The 13,987-nt window shown below is 42.0% G+C and overlaps 1 protein-coding gene across 2 annotated transcripts in view; it reads left to right on the forward strand.

The window, feature by feature from the left end:
- Positions 1–1,022: 1,022 nt before the first annotated feature.
- The window catches only part of TTC33 (tetratricopeptide repeat domain 33), a 50,517-nt gene continuing 37,552 nt past the window's right edge, over positions 1,023–13,987 (forward strand). The window contains exons 1-2 of one of the 2 annotated variants that reach the window (XM_075411872.1): positions 1,023–1,100; positions 1,668–1,896. In XM_075411872.1, coding sequence (XP_075267987.1) covers positions 1,676–1,896 — 221 coding nt within the window. In that variant the 5' untranslated portion in view covers positions 1,023–1,100; positions 1,668–1,675. Of the gene's footprint in view, positions 1,101–1,305; positions 1,523–1,667; positions 1,897–13,987 lie in introns of those variants that run through there. The other variant, XM_075411873.1, reaches the window with a different exon arrangement.

The raw sequence follows: 13,987 nt of genomic DNA on the forward strand, positions 1-13,987 counted from the left end.
GGGGGACTGACAGCCTGGTTGAACCAAAATGGCTGTCTGTTGTGTGACTGCCTAGGCTTTGCACAGCTTGCTGTCGGAACAGCTTTCTCCACGTCCTGTCTTGCAGACCTTTTATAGCGTTGCACTGGTGTCTGCCAATAGGCTGTGAAACAAAACTTCACCAGGAAAGCTGCTGGGGTTGCACGGGGGCAGCTTGTGCGAGTGCACAGGTCGGTTCCTCGGTATTCCCAAGCTCGCTCCCGCCAGAGCACACGGAATGGCCTTGCCTTTGTATTGTAGTTTTTCCGAAAACGGGGATGAACTCGATTGTCCATGTGTGATATAACTCACTAGGCAATAGATAAAAATTTGCCTTGGTGGTGCAATACTTAAAAAAAAAAAAAAAAAAACAAACAACCCCAACTTTCATGTTTGTCTTGGTATGAGTGTTTAATATGAACTTGGAAATAAATTTTATTTTACCTGTTGATCACCATTGTAAGATACGGAGTCCTGTTCTTTAACAAAGATGTGCCTACTTCCTATGTTAATTTCGTCTGAAAGAGCTGAACGGGGAAAGCGCTTGTTTATAACTGTGTAACTTTTTAAACTTTCGAAACTTCAAGTAAAGATGAAATACAGAACCACCGCCTTTGTGCTGCCTTCCCGTGTTGCGCACGTTACGGGTTAACAGATGGGGACGCTGACGCCCGTGTTAAAACCAGAGGCGCTACCGCCCGAGAGCCCCGCGTGACGGAGGGGAGGACGAGCCCGGCAGCGCGGGTCCCGCCTCGGCTCCTCGCGGGGGAGAAGCCTCCCCCCAGCCTCCGCCATCTTCCCCCGCGGCGCGCCGCTCCTGCCCCGCCCCGCCTCTCCCTGGGCGCGGGCCGCACCGAGACCCGCGCGGGCAGCGGCAGCCGGGACCGCGCTCCCCTCGGGGCGGCCGCTGTCCGAGGGGGAACTCCCGCTCCCGGCGTGCCCCGCGCGGCCGCCCGTGGCGGCGCCCTTCCTTCCCGCCCCGCTGCTACCGCTCAGCCCTTCCGCTTCCTCCTGGCGGGGGTCAAGGCTGGTGCTGCGTGCCGGCCGGAAGAGAGGCGCTCGGCGGCGGCGGCGGGCGGCAGGTAGCGGCGTCCCGAGGCGGGCCCCGGGCCGGTGGCGGGGCGTCCTCCGCGGGAACGCCGCGGCAGGACGCGCCCTCCCTCCGCGCCGCTGGCGGCTTGGCTTCCGCCGCGGCCCCGAGGGCTGCGCCGGGCCTGGCTCCCGGCCGGGCTGAGCGGCGGGCCGCGTCCCGGGGCGCCTCGCTGGCTGCGAGCGGGGCTGTGCGGCGGGGCCGCGCCTGCGGCTGTGCCTACGCCTGCCGTGCGGCGCTGCCTCGGGCCGCCTCCTGTCCGTTCTGCCTTCGGCTGGCTTCTGGCGCGGTGGCTTCGACGTGTTAGGGCTCCCTGGAGCCGTGGCTTCCTCCCCCCCCTTTTTCTTTCTTTTCCTGCTAGAGGACATCTTCCAGCTGGGCTCAAGAGTTGCAGCTGCCTGGCCAGCGCCTCCGGTGAAGCCGATGGGGCAGGGTTTGTGTGGGGCGGTGGCAGTCTGATATATTGCCGTTTTAGAATCGAGATCAGCGAGGCGTATTTTTTCTTCCATGTGCTTAAAAGCTAAATTAGCTAACTACTGAAAATACGTTTTTTCTGTAGTGCTCTAGATGGCTTCTTTTGGGTGGAAAAGAAAGATTGGTGAGAAGGTTTCGAAAGCTACTTCTCAGCAGTTTGAAGCAGAGGCTGCGGAGGACAAGGATCCGGCCGATGATGATGATGCAAACTGGGTGCATGCCACCAAGAGAAGAAAGGAAATTCTCGTGGGAGACTGTGTAAAGAAAAGTAAGGAGCTGAAGGATGAAGGTGCAAGTTTGGCTGAAAGTAGGAGGTACTAATGTTATCTTATTATTTTTCGTTGACTGAATAAGCACTAAATGATAATCTAATCTGTTCTCTGAACACTAAATGATTTGCTAGCAGCTGTATTCACGTTTTTCGTATTTGAAAAACTGATCGTTCCTTTCGTGCTACCTTTACTGTCTGGCAGTAAGTTGTTCCTTTGGTGGTGTTGGCAGCTGTGAAGTCTGTGTTCTGTCTCATGTTGTGAGCTCACATAACAAAACAAAGATGGAAGAAGGGAGACAAGAAACTGACTGGATCTGAAAGGCGAAAGGGTAAATAAGAGAGATAAAGAAATAAGCCATACTGTAAGTAATGCTTTAGCTACTGCGGAAACTTTCTTCTCTCTTGTAAATGTGTCTTTTCCCTTATTAAGTGTAAGCTTATTTGCATGTGTACAGTGCCTAGGCAAGTACTGCAAAGCAACCAACGCACTGGTAATCAGTCTGATGCTCTTGAGAAAGCAGGTTCGGGTGGCCCCTCTGAACGTCTGCTGATAGCAGCACTGAGTCCCGACACTTCAGCAATTTTGGAAGGATATTGCGAAGATGGTTCCATTGTCCTGTTATGCTTCAAGCAGAAAGTACCTCTGGAGTAGGGGAGAGTTAGAAGAGGGACAGTACATACTAACTACATAATTTGGTTAGATCTTGTCTAGGGGGGAAAAACAGTTCCAAGAACAGTCCGCTTAAAATCTTCAGAATGCTTGACATCTCAGTCTGTATCCTGACTCTACTTCCTTGATCTTCTCTGCATTATTCATTGTTCCAGATCAGAGAGAACATTATTTTCTTGGTAGAAACAATTCCACAGTAAGTCAGTATGCACCCTGGTGCAGTTAAACTTTTTGGGTTATGAAATTTCATCCTTAAAAAGGGTTTCATGGGCAATATGAAGGAGAGAACAATTTAGAAGTTTAAAGCAGGTGAGTTTATGTATGATAATAAACACACTCTGTGCGTGGTCAGATCTGATTTAAAAAATAATAAGTAAATACAAAATGTCTTTGAGAAAAGGGTTATTTCCTAATATTTAAATACAATTTCATCTTTTTAATGTTCACTCGAATGGTGACACTGTTCAGGAGGATGGTGATTCAATTCTGTAGACCCTTTTGTGGTCCTGAGTTGTGTGATTCCTGAATGAAATTTAGAAGCCTTTTAAGGTGACTTTAAATTTAAACCAGATTAAGCTAATTCAATTTTAACCATGCTGCCACTGTATTAATCAATACCTGTAATACAGTAGCTACGTAAGTTGGTTACATTAGTAGCTGAAAACACAGAATACACAAATTAAACAGTCTACAGTCTGTGGTCTACAGAAAGGTAAGTCTGTTCTGTGGTTTTCAGGATATACAGATCGTGGTTTAAAGCTTGAGAAAACAGAAGTATTTCTAAATATTTTCATTCAACTTGTTAATCACCAATATTTACTGTACTTACATATGTTAAACAGAGATTGATTTTTATTTCTGTCTTATCTTCCATTCTGCCTTTGCCTTCCTTGTATTTTGCTTGGTATGTTGTATATCTTTGTGGATTTTGGTGTTCTTTTTTGATTGTGAATTATGTAAGGTGTAATAAAGTTTTTGAACAGCAACGAATAATCTGTTGTGTATGTGGTAGGGCAGAGAGATACAGACTGCTGCATATTTTGAGCAGCAGGTAATTTTTGGTGCTTCTGATATCTGAGGTTGATGTTGGAGACTGAGTTTTCCTTTGTCGGTTAGAAGACAATACAAAAGCTTAACCCCTCCGTTAGTAACAACATAAGGGTTTTTGTGAACTAAGTGAGAAGTATCTCATCAGAAGTGCTTATATGAGCTATTGAGAAACACTGAATGGCTTGTAACAGGTATGAGAAATAAGTAACAAGATATTAAAATACAGCTTTTGGGAGGTTTGTCACACTCTTTTGTCTTACGCTTATATTTGAGGCTTAACAGAAGTTCTAACTTGAAATTGTAGTTTCCAGCAATTACTCTAGCATGCTCTGTACAGTTTTGGGCAGTTATGGCAGTATGGTGCTGTCAGGGTACATAACTTTCAGGCAAATCTTTCTCTTCAAAAAAATATTTAACATAGCTGAGAGTCTGAACTCACAGTGGGAGGCTTTTATTACTTAAACGGGTGGAACAGTTGATATACTATTTGGAACTTGAGGGAGCAGACTGAAAAGATTGTTTATTTCTCTCTGGTGGAAAGTGGTTGCTGTAATTGTTTCAGACTCACGTGGTCTATTTCTTGAGTATGCATTTGTACAACATAAGCAGACTCATGTGAATGGTTAAATACTTAATGTAGATTGTTTTCTGAAGTGTCAAAGCATAATAACGGTTAGAGAAAGGGTGTGGCATTTAGGTAAAAGGATTTAGAGATCTCTTCCACTGAAGAAATTTGTAAGAAAAGCAAAGACTGAGCACTAGAGGGTAACTGAGGTGGTATCTTAGTTGGTGTTACTTGTGGTGAGAAAGGAGATCCTGAAAGAAAACAGGCTTGGGAAGAAGCAAGAGGCTAAATAAAGGAGCGAACTTCTTATGGGGAAAAGACTCCGAGGTATTGTGCATGGCAAAATCAATATGATGAAAGATGAATTTTATAAACAGTTCCACTATTATTTAGCTAGAATAGCGGTTACCACCTTTATGCTTGGTTAGTCCATTAGCTTATTTTTCTGGTAAGGGAAGGCAGTGATGGTGTTGTGCTCCTAGCATGGCTTTGTTAGTCTCTGTATATGCAGTAAGTCTCTGTGGGCAAGTGAGATCTGATTGAATTGTGCTTGTAAAGTGACTCTCATTGCTGCTTGGGGAAAAGAGCAATGGGATTCTTGGGGGTCAGAATTTGTACAGCCTGCTTTCTTTGCCCAGTGACAAACTCAGGAATGGCATGGGTGGATTGTTTCAGGGGTGGTAGCTCTCTATGGGTTTTCAGCTTTTGTGGGAGCTGCTTGAGGAGTATTTCTACGTACTGTAATGTATGTGCATGAACCTGTTAACCCGAGACTGAGATACGTATAGAAGAAAAATGGTGCTGAAGATCCATGTTTTAATCTTTTTGTGGGTTGGGAAAAAGGATGGAGAGTCTACCAGAAACAGTTGTTGATTTTGGTTGATTTTCCCAGTGGGTCTCTTGTTGTGGAAGACATGGCTTAGGAAATTCTGACTAGAAACTTGATCGAAAGGCAGTTATGAAGATGTCTTGTGAAGGAGTGGTCTCGCTGTCAGAACAAACAGAAAAGGCAGATACGTGGAGTAAGTGGTACATTTGTGTGCTCATTTGATGTGTGGGAAGGAACAATTAAACAAATGTGTATGAACGTACACACAGTCTTTTGGGAAACAGAACATTGTCTGCTGGGGGAAAGAATGGAGACTATTCCAGATGAGAAATTGGTTTTGCTTATATGGTAATTGGGCTGTGTGAGATGCTGGCACAGGCTGCCCAGAGAAACTGTGGCTGCCCCCTCCCTGTCAGTGTTCAAGGCCAGGTTGGATGGGTCTTTGAGCAACCTGGTCTGGTGGAAGACGTCCCTGCCCATGGCAGGGGGGTTGGAACGAGTTGATCTTTAAGGTCCCTTCCCACCCAAACCATTGTATGATTCAGTGATTTTATCCAACTTGAAACACCAGTATGGATGTGCCCGCATACACTAGAATTAAAAAAAAAAGAAAACAAACAAAAACCTGGAACCAAAACAACCACCATAATGTAAGTTTGATTTTTTATGTTGATAGTGCTATACTGTTTTAAATCCAGCACAGTCCAAAAGGATAAGAGTTCAAGTGCTCAGCTGTAGTATTTTGAAAACAGCAGTTTACAGTTACAGTGTATTTTGACTGGTAGATAGGTAGTCTTTGGCTGTGAACACAAGAACAGGTTTAGGTGAGATTAAACAATGAAGTATAATGTTCTCAAACGTATGGCATGTGGATAGCTAACAGCAAGGAGAAGAAAAACTTCTGTCAGACTAGTATCTTCAAGGTAATTGAGTTACATATTCATACAGATGGTTTTGCAATCCTGCTGTGCCGTTTTCAAACTACAAACATTTTTGTAACTGGTCCAGTAGGTGGAGACAGAGTTCTTCTCAATGTACCCTGAAGATGTGCAAAAAAATGCTCATCTAAATGCTTAGTTTTCTTCTGCAGATAGACACTACTGGGTTTAAATTCTTATTGGTTTGCATTTAATTTTTCAATTTTGCTAAATAAAAGGTAATACTGCTCTCGCTTCTGATAAAATTTATTTACTGTTCCATACTGCACTAAAAAAAAATCTCCATTTCTAAAGCAGGTCCTGGTTTGGGAAGATCATGTTTTCAGCTGGAACACTCTTACATTTTGGCTGAGCTTACAGAGATTCATCTGTGTTAAAATAAGTAATTAATGTCACTTTGTCACTTGGTATGTAAATTAGACCGATTAATAAGGTTTTACTCTTTTTCTTTTCTTTAGCTTTTGCAGCAGCAAATTAAATAAGGGCATGTCAAAGTGCTATGAACAGACCAGATAATAGGTCAATTTTCACAAAACTTTTCTAGAGGATTTGATAATCACTTAATTTTCTAATCTATTTAAAAAAAAAATGAACCTTTTTGAAGTGCCACTTACTCTACATTTCAGCAGTTGAGACTTTTTGCCTCATGCTAAGCTGCCAGCATCACTTCAACACAGGTATTTTATGATTCCTGAGCTATATAAGCTGCAAATCAGCTTGTCTTTCTGACCAGACACCGTAATGTGTCAGGGTCAGATGATGACAGGCACATTACTTTAAATAAAAACTGTGTTTAGTGTAGTGGTAGGTTATGTGTTATAAAAAACTAATATATCTAGCAGGTGGAGCAGAATAGTAAAACCTGTTTAAATAAAGTTGAAAAGCCTTTCTGTCGTGTTCTTGTAACATATGTATTTGTTCAATTTACCCATGTCTTTCAGGTTTAGATTATCATAAGCACCAGATTACTAATGAGTTAGGAAAGTGCTGAAGTAATAATGCTGCTTTCAGATTATCTTGATAATTCGTCTTGATGCAAGTGGCATGGCAGAGGGCAAAGATCATTGTGTTGAAATTGTCTTTCAATTTTCAGTCAACAAAACTGATGTTACTTACGTAATACAGTGTTGATGAAGAGGTTTCCCAGAAGATCTAACAGCTGTCTTTGGCAGAAGCATTTCAGCAGTTTAACAGGCGGAGTTACGTTGTGGAGTAGCGTAGGAGAAGTGGGATATGTTAGAGAAAAGAGGAGAGCTGGTGGCATTTTTTTCAAGATGTCTTCTCTAAGTTCAATTGCAGCTCATCCTAATGAAGACGAAATCAAGAAAAGATTATAGCAGTCCTGTGTGGATGTACAGGGTGCTCCTGACAAAATCCAAACAGAAAATGGAAAAGTACAAGAGGTGGGAATAGGGTCATGTGACCCAGGAAGACCACAGAGACCCTGTCTCAGTGTGCATGGGTGGGACTGGGAAAGCCAAATTCCACCTGGAGTTGAATCTGGTGAGGGATGTGAAGGGCGGCAAGAAGAGCTTCTGCAGGTGTATCAGCAGCAAAAGGAAGACTGGGAAAAATGTGCGTCTTCTGCTGAATGGGGTAGAGAATCTAGTGACAAAGGATACAGAACAGGCTGAGGTACTCAGTGTCTTCTTCCCCTCGGCCTTTACTGATAAAGCTTGCTTTTAGGAGCCTGAGGCCCATGAGACCAGTGGGAAAGTTTGGAGCAAGGAAGACTTACCCTTGGTGGCAGAGCATTAGACTATGAAATGTTTAGCCGAACCTAACATACAAGAATTTGTGAGACCTGATGGGGTGCATCAATGAGTGCTGAGTGAGCTGGTTGATGTCATCACGAAGACTCTTCCACTGTATTTGAAAGGTCACGGCAACTGGGGGCTGCTGGAAAGCAAACATCACTTCTTTTCTTCGTGAAGGGTAAGATGGAGGATTCGGGGACTCACAGGCCCATCAGCCTCAAATCTGTCTCTGGGAAGGTGATGGAGTGAATAATTCTGGAAACTATTTTGAAACACAGAAAGTACAGTAAGGTTGTAGGGAGTAGCTGACATCGATTAGCAAAGGGGAAATCATGCTTGGCCAACCTTATAGATGACAGATTGACCAGAGGGTAGTGTGGACTTCCCGTCCTTATTGATACTCAGAACGCAGATGGACAGTGACCTGAGCAGCCTGCTTTAGCTGACCCTGCTTTGAGCACAGTGTTTCGACTAGATGATGTCCAGAGCTCCGTTCCAGTCTTGGCCATTCTGTAGTTATATCCCATTAAAACTACAGATGCGTTTAGAATACAGAAGGTAGTTGCTCAGGCTTGAATTTGGCTGTACAAGTTCTTGGTGTGGAACCTTTCTTGGTGGCTTGGAAACTTCTTTGTGTCTTGAATTTATTTTTCATTTTGTTTCACTAGTCCTTCTATCATTGGTGGAATGCTGTGGGTGGAAACAGAGAAAACAGAGATGCAAAAAAATGGGCAGTCTTTGCTCTGCCTTCTTCCTATATCTGTCTGCTAACTGACCACTTCTAACGCACAGATGTGTTTCAAAGTAGAAAGTTAAAAGGATTGATTCGGTAGGTAGTCTGGGAGTCTACAAATTTAGCTTTTATTTCTGGCTCCTAGAATAAAGTTTGAAGTTCTGTTAGACTGCTGATACATTGCATCAGGTATGTTGACTCTTCCATAAGAGTGAAATGAAAGCCTTAAGCAGTTGGACTTTTTAAAATCAAGTGTAGGGGAAATCACTGGAAAATGCTGATGATGAAACTAAGAGAATGAGTGTAGTAAGTACTCACTCCTGCTGTTCCTTGTAGGCTGAAAATAACTGTTCTGTATCAGTCTTGGATGTAGTTTGCATGCCAGGAGTAATTAGCTATTCGACATAGTGCTTACCTGTTTTCAGAGTGAATAACCAATACCAGCGTTCTCCTAACAAAGTGAAAATTTTTAAGCTTGGTGATCATTAGCTTTGGTTAGGTTGAGTATTTTCTGAGGTCAGTCATTCAAAAACACAGAGAAAATAGGTAGGCTTATCACTCTAAGTAACTGTACTGTGTAGTACAAATAGAGGCTTGATTAAAATGGTCATGATTTCTAGTCAAAATACCTGATCACTTTTTAATGTTTTTTAGTGCTTAGCATTATATATACTGTGTGTATATATATAACTTTCTTGCTGTTAGCTTCCTTGAGAGTGCCTAACATATGATACGCTCACTAAAACGAAACTAAGAGTGTGTAAACTAGCTCTTGAGTGCAGAGCACGTGAACTGGAATGGAAAAGACTCTGAAAAGTATGGACTTCTTACCTCCATTTTTTGGGAAAAGCACATGTTGCAGCTTCTCTCAGGAGTTAGAACATACAGTTTGTGTTGTGGGCCTCATAACCTTTCTACAGAGATTCAATAGAAGTGCAGAGTGTTTTACAGTGTTTTAACACCCTCCTGCAAATTATCTTGTGAAGTAACATGTTATTTTCTGTCTTTTAAGTTAATTTTTATTGCTAGCTTCATTGGTTTTCCTCCCTTACTGATAGTGTTGTTGCTTCCTGGAGATGCATCTAGTTGTCTTTTGTCACTGGGGAGGAAGTTCTTTGCAGAATGTTTGTTTCAAGAAGTTCCTTTTGTTTAAATTGCATTTTATCTTTAATTTAGCTGTTTTCCTTTCTGGCAAATGTTAATTTCCAAGAACTAGTGGTTATTTGGCAATGCAGGAGTTCAGTTTTGAAATTGTTGCTAATTTAATGCAGATTTTTCTCTCATGTGTGCAAGAAGAATTGAAGATTATTTAAACTGCACACAGAGTTTGAATAATTTTGAGAGTATCTTTTTGTTAGAATTATTGTTAATTGAGGATATTGAATTGTGCCATTGTAATATCCATGTGTATTTGAATGTGTGCATAGTTATGTAGGTGTGTATTTATAAATAGAAACAGAAGGAATATTCATGGAACAACTGTAGGCTATGGAAGCGTGTTTATATATATATTTTTTTCTTAGGTAGAAAACATAATTTAATTGATACCTATATATTGTCTTATATAGCTTTAGGCACTATGTAATTGTAGGCTCTTAGTGGAGTCATCCAAGATATGAATCTGTATTTGCTCAAGGTCTTTTCACAATGTAAGGAAAAAGAGGTATCGACACAATTCAGCTCACTTAAGAGCTTGAAGTGCGATTTGGAGGTTCCTGTTGGTCACTGTTAACCCTGTGGACATTACACATGTACGAGAACTGTGTGGTGGTGCTTTTGCCTTCCTGCGCTGGGTGGCTGTGGACAGCCTGGAGGAGCGCTGGGTGGCCACAGCCAGGCCAAGGACGTGCTGTAGAGCCAAGAGCGACACTGCTCAGGTGCCGGTGCCCAGGAACCCTCCCCGGTGCCTTGAGCGTGCTGCTGCGGAGGCAGCCTGTGAGGGTGCGGGGTGATGGAGGTCTCCCTGTGAATGCCCGAGGTTAGGTACCTGCGCTGGGGTGGGGTAGATCAGGCCTAACTGCTGATACCTGTTTGGAGGTGAAGGAGGATTTGTGGGTTAACTGACTTTGGGTTGAAGTTTAAAGGGTCTGTTTCTTTTATGCACAAAATACAATTTGCAGAACTTTGAAAGTGAAAAGCTGTTGTATTCAATGGGTGTGTGCTATGTAGTGGTTTTTTAAATGAACTCTTTGAAAATGTGTGTTTTCTTAAAAAAAACCCTTATATTTAAATATGTAGAGTATGTTAATGGAACAGAGGAAGCATGAAAAAAAATTGGTTCCTAAGCAGAAGTTTCATCATTATATATTAACTTTTTTGTATGTATTAATATCTCTATATAGAGGAGTAATGTCTGACAATTACTCTCTTCTGTCCTTTTAATGCATGTGAAGTTACTGGAAAATTATGAGTACTTGCCTCTGTCTTTCACATTTCATTAAAAAAAAAAAATCTGGATTTTCTTCTCAGTAGTTGATAGGGAAGAAATCTATAGTTTCTGACTTTTTACGTTGCTAGCTGCTTGTGTTTAGTTCCTAGCGCTTTTTCCAGACAGCTTTTGTTTGTGACCAAATAGAATACTTGCACCTAATCCCAATATAACTCTGTAGTACTAGTTAAGGACCTATAAGGAACCACATAACATAATAGACTGTGAATAGATAATATAAAATGTCTTATTTTATTCTTTTAGTTTTTGTTACTTACTGTGAAAATATTTTATGTTTAATTTTTATTGCTCATTATCATAGCTGTGCTTTAGAAATTAGTTAAAAAAATATGTGAAAGCACACATGCTGGCATATTTCTAGCCTTGTAAATTGTACACAAGTAGATGTAATTACTCTGTTTACCTTTTTACTTTGTTTTGACAGTCTGTAATTTTCTTTGAATCTGTTGTGTGTATGCCATTGCAGCCTTTGAGATATTTTTCTTGAACAATACTTTTAACCTTGTCCTGGTTTCGGCTGAGGCAGAGCTAATTTTCTTCCTAGCAGCTGGTATAGTGCTGAGGTTTGGATTTAGTGTGAGAATGATGTTGGTAACACAGAGATGTTTTGGTCACTGCTGGGCAGTGCTTACACAGAGCCCAGGCCCGTCCTGCCCCTCCCACCGCCCCACCGGTGAGTGGGCTGGGGGTGCCCGAGGGGCTGGGAGGGGGGACAGCCGACTCCGACCCACCAAAGGGGTGTCCCACACCACGCGGCGTCACGCTCAGCAGTAAAGCTGGGTTGGGGAGGTGGCCAGGGTGCAGCGATCGCTGCTCGGGGATGGGATGGGCATCGGTCAGTGGGTGGTGAGCAATTACATTGTGCGCTGCTTGTTTTGTATATTTTTTAATCGTTATTATTCTCCCTTTTCTGCCTTATTAAACTGTCTTTATTTCAGCCCACAGATTTTACTTTTTTTACCCCCGATGCTCTCCCCCATCCCGGGGTGGGGGCTGGGAGTGAGCAAACGGCTGCCTGCCGGGTTCAACCACGGCAGTCCTTTTGCTGTGTATGAGGGATAATAAGAATATACAGCAGAGTGGACCTGGTGCATTTTCATTTCCTCTGAGTGTTGTGCTGAGATGAAGGGCTCCACTGTGAGTTTCTCTCACGGCTGGCTTGTTTGTTTTCAGAGTTTATCTCTGAAACCATCTTAATTCCTGTTCTCTTGCTGGATGTTGATGTTAAAAATTGCCTGGGACAGGGACCATCTTTTAAAATGGTGGGCATGGTGGCAGCAGAACCAGCACTATTGCCGTCATGCAGAAACCAGTTTCTGCTAGCAGGTCTGTACTGGTAGATGGTGGGTAGAAATTCATGTAATAACTTTAATGCAGAAGTTTATATGGCAAGTTAAAGAGTTTCTGAGTTGAGCTGAGAGATTTTGCCCATAACTTGTTAGGCATTCTAATAATGCACCATTTAAATGTAAAGAATTCTATTATTTGTATACATAGTGTAATACAACTTAGCAAAATCTAGTAATTTGCATTATTAATTTAAACAGTTTTTATAGAGCAATACAACCTGATGCCTTTTCCACATCTGTTGCTTGACAGACAGAAAAATATGAAGTGGGTTCTGAATTTAATACCTTTGTCCAGTTGCTCTTAAACAAAGCCTAGCTGTTGTTGCTGGCAAAGATAATATTCCCCTCCACCCCCTTTGTTTTAACTGTCTTTATGGTTCATGGAATTTAATTTTGAAACTAATTCAGTATTGCTGATCCTCATTGAACATGATGTGTACCTGTTGTCCATATCTTTTAAAATTAAAATGTGCTGAATTTAAGGGATTATAATTGCCCATCAGCATTTGTCGCAGGAGCTTTCTAAATAAGTAGGATACGACAGTGTGTTTTGTTACGAAGATCTTGGTTTCTATATGTATGTCATCTTGTTTTCTAGTTCCCTAAATGGTGTCCTCCACATCTTACGGCATATCGTGAAAGTATCCTTAGACTGGAAAGGATCCTTGGCAGTAAAGGCTTGGGATAAAAACTGTAGGAACAACATCTTGTTCAGTCAGGTCTTTCGAAGGGTTAGTTCAAATAGCGGGTGGGGAAAATCAAGAGCAGTACCTTCTCTTTTGTTCTTTGTGGAAATATTTGGTGTTACAGGACTACTAATTGTTGAAGAGTTGACGTCACAATATAATGTACTATGACAAGAAAAATTACTTGTAGGGTCTTGCACACTAATGTGGTCATCAAATTAATAAAAATTCAATTTATTCTGTGTTTTTGTCCTGTTCACTTATTTGCATGGGAGTTAAATATTTAATAATTTTGTAGACAATTGTTACATTGCATCAGGACTGAGTTAACTGAAAGCAAGGGCTGGTATACATGCTACCTAACTTTGGTTGTTTATAAGTCAAATATCTAGTCAAAGGTTGCAGTTCCATCACTGGTTAAGCTGACTTCAGTCAGGGTCAATGTGACCCAACTTTCCTGCCCACTCATTTCCACCCCTTTGCAATGGTCCCATTTTTTTATTTTACCCTGAGAGGAGCCAGCTCAGAGTACCAGTTTGTCACTGGACTGGAGAAGGCGTCTGGCTGGAAAATAGGCTCTTTGTGGTTGCTGATTCTGATCTGGTTCACAAATGCTTTTGCAAAAATAGGCAGGAAAACAGGTATTGGAACAAGTGGCCACACAGCAATGGAAGTGGAGCCAAATTCTTCATTTATGTGGTATTGTTGTCTAGTTGTTGCCTTTGTTACTGTTACTGGTTTGCACTTATGAGTTGAAATGGATGCCTGTGAACATATTTTCTCTTGCAGACTAGACATTTCAGTTTCGAAACTTAAAATGTTAATCTTCTTTGGACTGAGTCTAATTCTTCTCAGATTATGCTTACTTAGCTTGTAAGGGACTGTGGTAAGGTGTTTAATGTAGAGCAGTTATTTTCTCCGATTTTAGCAATACGCTGGGGATAGGTGCACAGAGTCACAACACAATGGGAATTGTTGATGTATATTGCCAAGTACTTTTGGTAGACTGTGTGACATATGAAATAGGTGGTAGACATTGTACATTTTTCTTACTACAGTAATTTTGGTGACCAGTGCATTCATCCCAATCTCAAGAGGAGAATCATGG

Source organism: Opisthocomus hoazin, chromosome Z (genome assembly GCF_030867145.1).
Source record: "Opisthocomus hoazin isolate bOpiHoa1 chromosome Z, bOpiHoa1.hap1, whole genome shotgun sequence".
NCBI classification, from domain to species: Eukaryota; Metazoa; Chordata; class Aves; order Opisthocomiformes; family Opisthocomidae; genus Opisthocomus; species Opisthocomus hoazin.